The following is a 13,698-nucleotide window of genomic DNA, read 5'->3' on the forward strand; positions in this document are numbered from 1 at the left end:
GCAAAACGAGTCCTCATTACATGTTATGCCATCTGCTATGACGGCCTGAGCTTCATACGCCGTTCTTGTTGCTCTCCTGGGCCGAGAGATTTTGAATTGCCAAGGTTTACTTACTGTGCAATTGTCGACAAGCTGCGAACGCTTCGCTCACCCAGGCAGAAATTAGCGGGGTTGGAAAATTTGCGGTGTTGAATTCCAGAGCGGGATTCCTGAATTCCTCATTGCAGGCAGGTACGCGTTATTGCAGCTCTTGTTTCTATTGTGGTTGCGTTGATAGTAAGGAAGGGGAAGGAGCTCGAAATCTCGGGCTCTCCTGAGGCGCCCCCTAAATTCGATTGTTGTCAAACCCCCTTCCTCTCTTCCTCCTCCCGCCTCTTCTTCTCTCCCACCGATTTCTACACCAACCACTTCTCTTTTCTCAAACCCTTCCATCTAACTCTCAAATTTCACCTCATCAGATTCCTCATCGATCCGAAGCCAGCGATCCTAAAAAATTATCAAGAAGCGGTAAAACGCGTCGCGGCAACGGATTTTTCTTGCAATTCAGGGGCAATCGCCTAAATCGGTGCGACTAGTCCTAAACATTCCCCCAAAAAACCCCAGCAGAATCGAGATATCGGTGAGAACGGCGCCGTTAAAACAAAAATCGCGACCTTTTCTCTCATCCATTCTCTCTTTCTGGTCTCGATCAACCCATCGAGCCCAAGTTTTGACCGAAAAATCGGATTTGTCGGTCAGAATCTGTGACCGCCAACGCGTTGAGGCACGGGCAGGCTGTGAGCACTCAGCGGCAGCAAGCAACAACGGCATGCACCCAGCGGCCACGCAAACCCCCCTGTTCCACCCAAGCAGCACCCTGGAAGTCAGCGGTGCTTGGTGGTAACAGCACCCCCCAGCAAACCCAAGCTCACCTTGCAGATCACGGATTCTCCCTCCTAAGCATTCTCGCACCCTTTTCCAAAATCCACACCCCCCCTACTTAAACCGCAACGCGCAAAATCGAGCAAAACGCGACATTCCCACCCGTCTCGATGTCTTAGAACGGCAGAAAGGTAAGTGATATTGACTCTGAAAGTTTTGATTTTTTGATTTGACGGCGACGCTGACCATACGGTGCAGACGCGCGAGAACGGATCGTTGGCTCGGTCAAAGAAGTCGTCGAAGAAGGGGGCCGCCGCGGGCGAGTCGGCTGCCGCTACAGCTTCTTCTTCTCTCCCCAACATCAGCAACAGCGACGGCACCACCAGCGCGATCGCAAGTACGAGCACAAACACGAGCACTGGCGATTCAGCTTCGGCTACGGCTACGGCTGCCGGTGCTATCATCAGCGGCGACACCGCCACGAATCTCGCCATGTCGGCGAATAATTTAACAACCCCTACGACCGCATCCTCCCGCACGCGGAACACGCGATCGCGCTTCTCGAGTCCTCAGATCGCGGCCGGAGCTACGGCCAACGGCAGTCATGGTTCTGCGACGACGGGGAACAATGCATCATTCACGAGGGCTGCTGCGGCTAAGGCAAATGGAAATGGTCATGGAAGCAACGCCAACGGCACTAGGGCTAACAGCGTGAGTGGCGATGGGCAAAAGACATTCATGGATCGCTGGTTGGAGCCGCCGGTGCAGGTCAAGGCCAGTTATCAAGATGCAGGCCTCGTGCGCCAGGGTGTGTTTGAGAACATGGCACCTCTCGGAACCCTACCCAAAGTCGGTCTTTTTAAGAAGACAACGCCAGCCCCAGCGGCAACCCCAGAACGCACTGGAAGCCATACCGGTGTGCGCCGGATTGTTGTTAAACAGAGATCAGCGACGGCTACTCTGCCTTCGACTCCAGCCCCTATTCTTCCGCCGCCTCCTCCTCCTAGGAACGCGGCTACGTCTGCCACCCCGGGACCTGTAACTGAGGCGGATGAGACCGAGGAGGAAGAGGATCAGGACGAGGAGGAGGAGCAGAAGCAGGATGAGCAGACCATGATCGGAAGCACCGGCACGACCGGAAAGGGCAAGAGCAGTGGCAAAGGAAAATCGGCGGGCGGCCGAGGGACCGTCAAACTTAAGCTGACTTCTTCTGCTACTATCTCCGCTGCTGCTGCTTCTGCATCGCAAGACTCACAGCGCCCTCAACGATCGCGATCACAACGGCCGCGGTCTCAGCGCTCGCAATCGCAGCTGTCGCGGGCCTCGGGCGACACGGAGAACGTGGACGAGGCAGCTGCAGAGTGGGCCCCTGCCGCTGCGGCGACCCATCAAAAATCGACCCGCAGGCGATCGCGTCGCAGCGTGTCACGGGCGAGCACCAGCACCAGCACAGTGGCCGCCAATTCCACAACAGGGGGTTCGCAGCAACTGGAGCCCGCGGCACAGCAGGCTCAGAGCCTGCAGCAGCAGACTCAACAACACGCGTCTCATCATCATCAACGATCTCATTCTCATTCTCATTCTCAGTCGCAACAGCAACAGCCAGGTCAGAATCAGCCCGCGCAACAACCACAGCAACTGAGCCCGCAAGCCGTGGCACGCGTGGTGCAGAACGCGGTCGTCGAAGCACTCGCGCATCAGCAGTACCCCACCGCCTGGGCCCTGCGCACCATGTTTGACGAAAATTCGGCCAGCCAAGCCCACGTCGCCATGTTCCAGAGCGTGTTCAACCAGACCGCCAGCGCCGACGAGCTCGTGAAATTTGGTCGCATGCTGCAGGTGCGCAAACGGGAGGGCAAGAAGAACAATCGTGCCTACCACTATTTTATGCCCGACGCCCCGGTGGGCCAGGCCATTCCGGCCCCTCAGCCGGCGCCTTACTCGGATCTCGTCAACTTCAACATGGCGGATTTGCTTCAGGCTGCGTCTGCGTCTGCTGGTCCGGATGCGACTGTGAATGCCAGCGCGGCTACTACGGCCGCCGTTACGGGCGATGCCACTACTGCCGCTGCTACGACGTCTACTACGGCAAAGACTACCAAGCCACAGAAGAAGAAGAAACGAGCGCGGTCCACGGCCGCCAGCGTCGCTGCTTCTTCCGAGGCCGCCGCATTCGATGAGACTACTGTCGCCGCTACCGACGAGCAGCAGCAGCAGCAGCTCGAGCAGTCTGAGGAGCCTGAGGTCGAGGCCGAGGTCGAGATGCCCCCGCGCAAGAAGCGCAAGTCCACCAGGCAACAGCAGCAGCAGAAGCAACCAGAGGCCTCTGCATCGACTACGCCGGCTGCACCGACTGCACCGACCCCCTCGGCGGCCGCTTCATCTTCCAAGATGACCACTCGCAAGGGCAAGGCTGCCAAAGGCAAAGGCAAAGGAAAGGCGTCCGCGACACCCGCCGAAACTCCCTCGTCGCGCAGGCGGACGCGCGCGGGCTCTGTCTCGAGCATTTCATCTCTCTCAAGCGCCCGGTCTCTTACGCCCCCGGATAGCATCCAAGGGCAGCAAGACCAGGAGCACGGCGACCAGGGCGGCCCGGCGCAGCAGGAGGGCGAGGAGGGCCAAGGATTTGATGAGGCCGGGCGCTCCCAGCCAATCAGACTGGCCCAGCGGCGTCGGTCCAACGCACCGCGCAAGAGCCGGAACGTGTCACCGTCCCAAGCCGCCGCTGCGTCCTCATCATCAACCAATGCTGCGGCGCTTGCGCAGGACCAACAGGGCGAGCAGCAGAGCGCGCTGCAGAAGATGAACGCCGTGGCCGGGAATCAGGGCCAGGAGCAAACGGAGGGCGCCTACGAGCTGCCCGCCGTGGTCGACTCGCCCCTTTTCCCCAACCTCAAGAAGGGCTGGGCCAAGTTCATGACGGAGGCCGACATCATCGCCCAGTTGCGCGTCAAGCGCCCCTACACCGAGGAGGAGAAGGCAGAGTTCCGCCGCCGCGCTCGCCAAATGACCACCCGGCCGGCCATCCACAGCAGCATCCGGCCGGATGCCCCAATCGACGACGAGGCCGACGAGCAGGACCTGGACGACGAGCTCCAATTCCAACCGGAGCCGGCCACCCCTACTCCCGCGGCAACGGGCTCTGGATCGCGCACCACGCGCAACACGGCCGCTGCTGCTGCTGCGGCTGCGGCAGCCAACACCGCTCTCTCGTCGGCGCGAGCCACGCCAGCTCCAGCAACCCAGACCCTGACTCGTGAGGGTCGCAGCACGCGCGCCTCGCTCAAGCGCACCCACGACGATGTCAACGACGATCAGCCGTCGCCGACTACCAACGGCGGCTTCAACAACCCTTTCTTCCCTGCTGGCTCGGAGGCCCCATCTACCGCGACAGGTGCTGTGGGCGGTGCCGACTCCCGTGCTGGCACACCAGCGCTGCGTGCTGCCAAGAGACCGAGGACTGGTCTGCGTGTTAAGAACTCGTACGTATTCTACCTTATCATTCAGGATTCACTTCTTTCATTTTTGAAGAGTTTGCCGCGACGGACTCGCTAACGATTAATGCTGTCTGTCTAGGCCGATGAAGAAGAATGGTCCGTCGGCTGGTATTCCTCGTCCGAGTGGCGAACGCAGCAGTCCTGTGGGCAATGCTCCGCGCGAGGTATGTCTTATCTTTTGCTTGTCTTTTGCTGTACCTTTCCCTTCCTTTTTTTTTCACCTATGACCGGGGGCGAGCTGGATCAAGGCTACGTTTGCATCCTACTTGCACTCTCGAGTTTGGAGTTTTCGGACATCCAGCCTGGTTTCGACCGATTCCCCTTCCCCATCTCTCTCCCACAGAACATAAACCCCGAGGAAAAAAGACGGGTGACGGTGGATTTTAGCGCCCACATCCCACCCACCGACCCCTAGCTCCAGCTGCCATTCTGCCGAAATATAGCGCACACACACACACACCCGTCCTCATCTCCTTTCTCACTCACTCACACCACCACTTAACTCATCATCCCCTTACCCCTGTCCTCACCTGCCCACTGTCATTGTCCACTGGTTACTGACTGATGCTCCCTGCACAGGATGACAACGATGACTACTGCTCGTCCTGCAGCGGCAACGGCGAGCTCGTCTGCTGCGACGGGTGCACCCGCTCGTTCCATTTCGGCTGCGTCGACCCGGTCCTGCGCCCGGAGGCCATGCCGGTCGAGTGGTTCTGCAATGTCTGTCGCACTCGTCGCGAGCCTTCCCAGCTGCCCGTTCACGGTGGCGCGTTTGCCCTAGTGTTGGAGAAGCTCGACGCTAGGAACTCGAGCGCCTTCCGCCTGCCGGCTTCCGTCCGCGACCGCTTTGAGGGTGTGCGCACCGGTGCTGATGGCGAGTATGAGGAGATCTCGACGGCGCCTAAGCCGAATGCTCGGTACGTACTTTCCTTGACTGCTGTGTTTTCTGTTATGTGGCGTGTGTCATGTATTGTCGTCACGAAATCACCGGTATCAGTTAAACTAATTCCATGGCCACAGCAAGAAGAAAAATGATGAAGAGCAGGCGTTTGACAACTACCGCGTGCGCGACGCCGACGGTAACGCAGTCATCTGCCACAAGTGCCAGCAGGCCACCGCGTCGGATCGCCCAATCATCCCCTGCAGTGCCTGCGGCATCTACTGGCACACCGACTGCCTCGATCCTCCCATGCCGAACCCGCCCTTTGTGCTGCGCACCTGGAAGTGTCCGTTGCATGCGGATACTCTGCTTGCCACGTTCCCCAACACCCTTCACCCTGCCCACAGGCACCGCAAGATCAAGGATGCGCCCGTCATTAGCCCGTCCTACAAGCGCGGCTTCGCCAACAATGGCCACATCGAGGTCGACCTGGACGACAGCGAGGACGAGAGCGGCTGGAGGGATGTTGAGACCTTCGGTCGCACGGTGCGCCTGTCTGAGAAGGGCATCAAGCTCGACTTTATCAGCCGGTGAGTTCCCCCCTTGCCCCTTTGTGTGCCCGAAAGCGGGTTTACAGCCTACGACTGCCTCAGAGACAAGGGAGACTAACTGATTTGTTACAGCATCCAACAACGATCCCAGTCCAGGCGGCGTTCGGTTCCGCTCCCAGAGCCTGCTGCGCGTTTAAGCCCGGAGCCTACGCCCGAACCTGTGCCGGTCGCTTCTGATCCTCTCACCCAGCGCTCGCTGAACGAGCAGCAGGCGGCTCTCAACTTGGCCCGACTCAACACGACTCGTGACGATGGCGTGTCGACGCTGATTGAGGCCATGATTGTGCGTTCTTCTTTGTCTTGATTTTTTTTCTGTTATCTTTGTGACAGCAAGCTAACCAGTCGACAACAGTCTGAAGCCAATCCCTCCGTGATTGATTTGATGGCACGTGTTCAGCCCAGCCATCTGGAGAACAACTCCCAGCTCAGCCAGCTCGATCAGCAGGGTCTTCGCGCCATTCTGGCCCAGGCCGAGTCCATGACCCAGCATATCCGCCAGCTCTTGACATCTACCCAACCCGCGCAGACCGAACCGACCCCAACTTCATCTAACACTACCAATCTCCCCACTTCGGAGCCCCTCGATCGTGAAACCGACAACGTCTCAGGCTCCACCTCGGCCTCAGGCAACACCGACCCCAACGCCATGGACGTCGACGATAATGACGATGACAACCTGGACGACGACGATGGCACCACCAACAACGGCGCCGCCTCCAAAACCCCAGCCTCCCCAGCCCCCACCGACGACGTCCCCGCCATGACCCAAGGCGAGAAAACGCCCATCCAGGGAGACCAGTCACCTGCCGTGCCCACTGCGACTGCCGCTGCTGTGCCTCCTGCTGATGGCGCGCTGGTGGCGGTGGAGAAGGGTGATGGGAATGGTGATGGAGTTGTTCTTTCTACACCGAGCAAGACGGCTGGGATGATTGCGGGGGAGGAGCCGGTTGTGCTTGAGGGGGAGGGGGAGGAGGGGCAGGAGGAGAAGAATATGGAGATTTGAGTTGACTCTCCTTGGGGGTGTACGAACCTACCAGCCTACGACAGAGCACACTGAATGGGGGCATTTCGACATCGGGCCTCTTCTTCTCCTTTACTCGACTGCGGCAAAAATTCCGCGCTGTTTCGCCCATCTTCAAGTCGTCTTGATTTTTACGTCTTGGTGGTCTAGGCTTGCACAGGCGCACGCACACATGTACTGTACCATACCGACAACGGCACCACGACGACGACTTCATTGGGCGCTTTTCTTCGGCGCTTTTCTTCTCAAGGCGTACTACTGAGCGCTTTTCTTCTGGCGCTCTCATTTGGGCGCTTTTCCCTCGGCGCCATCCTAGGCGCTTTCTCTGGCGCTTTTCTCTGGGCGCTGTACTGAGCGCTTTTCTCCGCACGCTCTACTTTAGCGCCACTACCAGACGCCAGTGTCAAGCGCTATCCTATGCGCCTCCTGGGCTGCGGTTCCGCAGAACGACACTTCAGCCCTCCCTCCATCACCGAGCCGAGACCCAAAGAAGAGATCGCCCCGATTTGAGACGCGGCCGCCCACTGCCTTGTTTCCCTCCCAGTCCGCCTGTATGTCTCTTCCCGTCCAGAAGAGACAAGCGTAGGCTGCGCTCAGCCTTGACAGACACGATACACCAAGGGGCTTTGTTGAGTTGTCATGTTTCTAATATACCTAGACTTTTTTTCGCCCCCTTGAGTTTTTTTTTCGGGCTTTTTTTCGTTCTTTTGCCCGGCCCGTTTTGTTTTACTCTTGCGTTGAAACCGTTTTATTTCGCGGCGGCCTAGGTTTTTTTGTCCGCTTCCTCACCCACTGCCGTGATAAGTAAACCTGGTTAATTCTTTTCGGGGGTTTATCGTGGCTTGGCTTGGCGTGGATGTGGGGGAGGCTAGATTAAATACTAGTAGGGTTGGGTTGGGTTCGGTTTAAGGGGGGAAGGGGTCGAGGCGGTCTCAAAGTTTCGCTCGGTCACAGCAATCGATCGGACATTTCAGAATCAAGAGAATTAGGCATCGTATCAAAACAAACAAATGCAAATGGGCATAGGATGATATCAATCGATGCAGTATCAAAGCAGGCGGGCAGGCAGGCAGGCAAGCAGGCGGGCAGGCAAGCAAAATGGCAATGGACGTACGTGACTTGGTGATGGATGAGCGGATGGACGGATGGCAAGGTGAATACCTACGGAGAGGGGCTACGGATGGATTAGGCCGGGTAGGATGGATGGGGGCCTGCCGTATCTTTCTTTCTTTGTTTGCCGCACGCACACACACAAAAAAGGAGCCGGTGTTGGAGGCGTTTATTTGTTTTGTATGTTTTTTGTTTCTTGTTTTGCGGTATGGCACCAGGAATTTTTCTGCCTCTCTAGTTATCTCTCTCTCTACTAAAGGGGAAATGGGATCGTTGTGTACGGAGTACTATCTAAGTTTTCTCTCTCTTTTTGACTAAAGGGTTTTTTTCCCGCCGTGCTTTTTTACTTCCTGTTTAACGCTACGTCGTATGGTTCTGCGTAACGTGGGGTATTGCTTGGTTTTTTCCCCTAGTCCTTCGGGAAGGTATACACACGGAGAGAATGGAAGACTCTGGCGAGGGAGGGTCTAGGGATGAACAGATGGATGGATACAAAGGGATTAGATAACATTGGGATGAGAATGCAATCCATCAGCCAGTCAATCAAGCAGTCAAGCGAACAGTCAAATCAAGCAAGAGTGTAAAATGATGGCACTGACAATCTGTTGAGTTGAGAGTTGCTACCCAAACCGACCGTGTTTTGTCAAATCACAAGTGACAACACAGCGTATGGAAGCAGTTTGTTGTTCTTATATGTATGTACGATTTCTTGATAGAAGGAAGAAACGTCGTTTCAACTCTTGCATAGTTATCAGTACGTTTTATCTGGGACAATAACCATACGGGCGGAGGATGAGAGTGTATATACATTGGCGGTGATCAAGTTCCGCCGGCATTTTCTATTGTGTTCCTGAGAACAAACTACCGAGCAAGGGAGGGCAAACAGGGAAAAAAAGCTCACACCAAAAACGCCCAAGAAAATATAATTAAAAATGCTAACCAACCAAGCAACATATCTCTCCCCTACCTCTCCAACTATCTTCCAGCCTACCGTGCATCACCCCATTCTATACATATCCCACACCAAGCAAGCACAGTACAGATCAACCCCAAGGCACAGCTCAGCACAGCATACGGATAAACCCAAAATGAGTGAAGCAAGGGTGTACTACTATACGATCTAACAAAACAACCAGAAGGTGCTGCTATCAGTGATGCTTGCGACGGCGTTGTCCAGCTTGTGGCCTTGACCATACATACATACATTCGCCGGTCCTAGGTTTCAATCATCTCAAAAGTCGTCCACCCTCCCTCCACCCACCTACCGTCCAACACCAACCGCCCCCAGCAAAATCGAAATCGAAATCGAAAACCAACCAACCAACCAACCAACCACACTACTTACAACACCCATCCACCCATCCACCCACCCACCGATCCCATCCAGCGCCCCGCCCAAACCGGCCAAAGTAGGTAGCTTTCATGTTTCATGTTTTTCATGTTCATGTCATGTCAAATCAACGTCATGTCACGTCCATGTTTCCCATGAACACCCTTTCCAAGAGCCCCCTTTGCCTGGCCGTGAGCCCGTCGTCTAATTTGTACAGCAAGCATATCCATCCATCCCCATTGCCTCCTCATTGCCTCCTCCCGCTTTTTGTTAGGCGACCCTTAGACCGTGTCATCCACCCACGTTAAGAAGGTTCGTTCCAGGTTGCTTGCTGCTGCTGGTGGTGGTTTTTTTTGTCTCATCCGCCGTAGTAAGGAGATCATCTCTGCGAAGAAAGAAGAAAAAGAAAAAAAGGAAGATCAGAAGAGAAGAAGACTTAACATCAAAAGAGTAAGTAAAGAACAAAGAACCATATCGTAAGCCGCTTTCCCTTCTATCCACACACGTACATGACATGACACGCACAGACGATGCGTGACCACAAATCCATCTTTCTATCTTGTCCCCTTTTGATACACAAGAGCGCCACCAGAGCACCGGTGTCAATCACTGGTGCCGCTGCCGACCGTTAGGTTGAGGGCTACGGCCGACACGACCACCCCGCTGCCTCGCGTTGACTTGCTCAGGCTGCTGCGGTGGCGGCAGATAGACGCCAGCACCTCCCGGAGGCGCGCCATACCCCGGGAACCCACCCATGCCGGGGGGTGGCATAGGCATGTTGCCGAATCCACCAGGGGCACCGCCAAAGGGAGCCTGCTGACCGGCGCCTGCTGGGAGCTGCGCGGTTTGCGGGATGGGGCTTCCGTTAGCTAGAGGCTGGTTGGTGCGGTACTGTTCGATGGCAGGGCTAGCAGCGTTTTGGAAGCCGCCATAGCCACCGGCTTGCATCCCGGGGAAGTAGTTGTTCATGGGCGGGGGCGGAGCACCGCGGGACATCATACTCTGCTGGTACTGCATCTGTTGCAGAGCGTTGGGGTTCATGGGGGCGTTGCCAGCGTTGAACATGGGGTTGCCGGCGTTGAAAGCAGGGAACTGGTCCATACCCTCGCTGCTACGGGGGACCCCGTAAGCCATGTCGTAACCGGGGGCGCCGGCGCCGGCGCTGAGCGGGTTGTAGTACTGCTGCGGGTTAGCACCGCCACCGTACTGCCCAGGCTGCTGTTGAGCATGTTGTTGCTGTTGCTGATGCGGCTGTAGCTGTGGCGGCGGCTGCTGTTGCTGCTGCTGCTGCTGCTGCTGCTGTTGTTGTTGCTGTTGCTGTTGTTGCTGCTGCTGCTGGTGTTGGACGTTAACGGTCTGGCGAGACCCAGGCCGTTGCCGATCGGCACCACCGTGCTCCCGAGAAGCACCACCCCCACTGCCGCTGCCGCTGCTACGCGTTGACAAGCCAACTTCGTCCATCAACCGCTTATAGCCCTGGCCTGGCTGGGCCTTGATGCGAACGAGGACCGTTTTGACGGTTTCCACGACTTGGTTACGGATGGTCTCGTCAAAGAACGGCGTGGTCAAAACTTTGAAGATCAGGGTTGCTCCACAGGCGTGGTCGCTCAGTATGGCTTCCAGGACCTGATCCTTCGGGGTGAAGAAGAGGGCCTTGAGGATGGTGTCCCGGGCCTCGGCCTCGGCCTTCTGGTTGATAACCTTCAAGACTGTGAGATACGCGACCTTGTGCGTGCAGAGATGCACGAGGTAGGGGACGAGCTGGGGCGATAGTACGGTCCGGCGCTGCGGGAACGTGCAGGTGTCGAGGAACCAGGTCAGCAGCAGCGCGCCGTTAGCATTGGTAGCGAGCTGCACACTGTGCAGGGCGATCGCGGCGGCCAGCATCCTCTGCTGGTCCTTGGTAGAATGGTGGCTCTCCAAGCAAGCACGCATGGCACGCGCGCCATATCGCCCCTGCGCAACCTCCCACATCCTGCTCAACATGGTCTCGAAGATGAAATCGTTGTAAGGGGACCCGAACTTGAGGCACCCTTGTAGAACATAGTTGCCGTACTGGTCAAGGAACAGCGGAATGGTGTATGGCCGCAGGTACTGTACGATCAGGTTCATCTGTTGCGGCGTTTTGCAGACATCGATGATCTTCTGCGCCGCCCACGTCCCGTTCTTGTGCACACCGATCTCGGCCATGTGAGGTGCTATCTCGGCTAGCATCGAGTCGCGTACGGCGTCCGAGCAGTGTTCAAACAGCTTCTGCACGACAGTGTTCCCAAGGTAGTCCGACGACAGCTCCGCAATCTCAGGGAGCATCTCCATCGCGATGTTCTCAATCTCCTGCTGAGACAGCGACTGGTTGTCGATGCGCTTGCGAATATCTCGCAGCTTCGGCGCGTCATGGATCCGGGTGTGGGCAGGCTCTTTGATGGGCGGGATCTCGTCCACAAACGTGTTGTACTGGATTGCCTGTTGCAGACCCACCGAGATGCGGAAGCTGTCTTCCTCCGTCGCCCCAAACTGCTGGACAATCTGCAGGATATCGCCCGTCATCTCGTGGAGGGGCGGCACGGTAGGGGTGACGTTCCCCTGGACGGCAGCAAGGCCGCCTTCGCCCGATACCCCAGCGCCGGCGCCTTGGCCACCCTCTTGGGACTTGGAGAATGGGTCGGGGCTCGGCGAAGGAACAGCGCCATCGTGGCCGGGCGTTCCCGTGCTGGAAGGCGGCTTCGCAAAGTTAATGCGAATCGGACCTGCGCCTGGGAAGATCTCCTTTCCATTCATGTTCGCCTTAGCGGCCATGGCGCTGTCCACGCGCTCAAAGTTCACAAACCCGCAGTTCTTGTGGGTCAGTACCCTGGCAGACACGATGGGCCCGTAGGTCTTGAACATCTCGGTTAGCGTCGAGGTTGTGGTCGACGTGGGGATGCTGCCGAGCCACAAGGCGCTTGTGGGGCCTTCCAAACCCTGCTCGTCCGCCCCGAGGAGACCGTTGTTCCGGCTGTTCGACCTCCCCAGTGACATCCCAGCAATGGCCTGCGGGAGGTCGTCAAATGCCTTCTCATCCGGGATTTGGATTTCGGCCGCGGTAAACGAGCTATCAAGCCTCGAGGCGGTCGGGAGATAGTTGCGGAGGAGGCGTGACGGTGGAGTTTCCAAAACACCCGCAGTACGCGCACGAGGACGGGCGGCCTGGTTTGCAAAAGCCTGCACAGCGAGGTTGTGGCTGTGGATGGCCGCATTCGTGGCAGCGAGCTGGTCCTGGAGCTGCGCATAATGATTCTCCATGTACGACAGGGCGTCGGCGTCGTACTCATCCTCTTCTTCATCCGCATATTTGTCCTTGTTGTTGACCGAGTAGGACCGGAAGCGGTTCGCGGCTTTGCTAAAGTCAGCGTAGTTGGGCATGTAGGGCCCGGTCGCCAGCTGGGCACGGGCAGGCTGTGGGGTCTCGGCCAGGCCAAGGTAGTCCAGTGTCCTCATATGGACGTCTGTCTCGCCGTTCCCCTCGCGGGAGAACTGAGACTGGGCAGGAGAACTAGGCCCGTTAGACCCCAAGCTCGCAATGCTGGCCAACGTGTTACCCCTCTCTCTCCCACTGGGGTTCCAACTGCTGAAGATAGAGGGACCGAAGGGAGAGCTAGTCCCAGGTGCATGAGCGAACGGGCTCCGCTGGGGCATAGAGCCAGCGCGTAGCCTCGAGAGTAGGGTGGACGCATTGGAGAGGTCGCCCGGAGCTTCGAGGCCGGGCGACGGCGACTTGTATGGGGTCTGCGAAGGGCTTGGGCGCGAGGTTTTGGAGGCCAATGCTGGGATGCCGAGGAGAGCATTGCCAGCGGTGTTGGGGGAGAATCTAGAGGGGAGTGTGCCGGCTCTGGCTCGCCGTGTCTGGGGCAGGGTGTCCGGGGTGGGCAGCTGGGCGAAGTCTGGGAAGCCGTCGGTAGGTGACTCGGGAATGTTCTCGCGGAGGGGCGTCGAGTTTCCGCTGGTGGGAGGACCACCCCATGGGTTCAAAGGCAATCCGGGGACGCCTTCCTGGGCTTGAATTTCTCGGGCTCTATGTGGTGGCGGGGAAAGGATTAGCGTAAGGTTGACATGAGGGGGGGGGGGGCATGGGAGAAGCGGGGCGAGGGAGAGACTCACCGCTTAGTATACAAGCGCCCCGAAGCTGCCATCTCGTGTGAGGGCGAGCCGTTACCGGAGCGCGAGGCCCCCGACATTTTGGAGCTTGATGTCAGACCCGGAGACAGACCGAAGGGCGATCGAAGGGTGCTACCCGCAGACTGCGGGTCGTTCGGTGAAGTGGTGGTGGGCGAGTTCGAGCGGCCCTGAGCAGAAAGACCCTGCGGCGGGTAGCCGATGGTGAGGTGCTCGCTTGGTCGTGGATTGGACAT

At 57.6% G+C, this 13,698-nt stretch overlaps 2 protein-coding genes across 2 annotated transcripts; one reads left to right on the forward strand and one right to left on the reverse strand.

Annotated features, from left to right (window-relative positions):
• Positions 1 to 1,353: 1,353 nt before the first annotated feature.
• On the forward strand, positions 1,354 to 6,852 carry C8A04DRAFT_12128 (uncharacterized protein; the record flags this gene model as incomplete). Its single annotated transcript, XM_062777225.1, has 9 exons — positions 1,354 to 2,014; positions 2,111 to 2,283; positions 2,473 to 2,874; positions 2,971 to 4,343; positions 4,438 to 4,522; positions 4,938 to 5,279; positions 5,383 to 5,828; positions 5,946 to 6,132; positions 6,202 to 6,852. The coding sequence occupies 9 exons, from the start codon at positions 1,354 to 1,356 to the stop codon at positions 6,850 to 6,852; spliced, it is 4,320 nt and encodes a 1,439-aa protein (XP_062637044.1).
• Positions 6,853 to 9,916: 3,064 nt separating this feature from the next.
• C8A04DRAFT_12172 (uncharacterized protein) lies at positions 9,917 to 13,698 on the reverse strand (the record flags this gene model as incomplete). Its single annotated transcript, XM_062777237.1, has 3 exons — positions 9,917 to 10,582; positions 10,658 to 13,361; positions 13,448 to 13,698. 3 exons carry the CDS (start codon positions 13,696 to 13,698, stop codon positions 9,917 to 9,919), a joined length of 3,621 nt encoding a protein of 1,206 aa, XP_062637045.1.

Source organism: Dichotomopilus funicola (genome assembly GCF_033296635.1).
Source record: "Dichotomopilus funicola strain CBS 141.50 unplaced genomic scaffold C8A04scaffold_31, whole genome shotgun sequence".
In the NCBI taxonomy this organism is placed as follows: Eukaryota; Fungi; Ascomycota; class Sordariomycetes; order Sordariales; family Chaetomiaceae; genus Dichotomopilus; species Dichotomopilus funicola.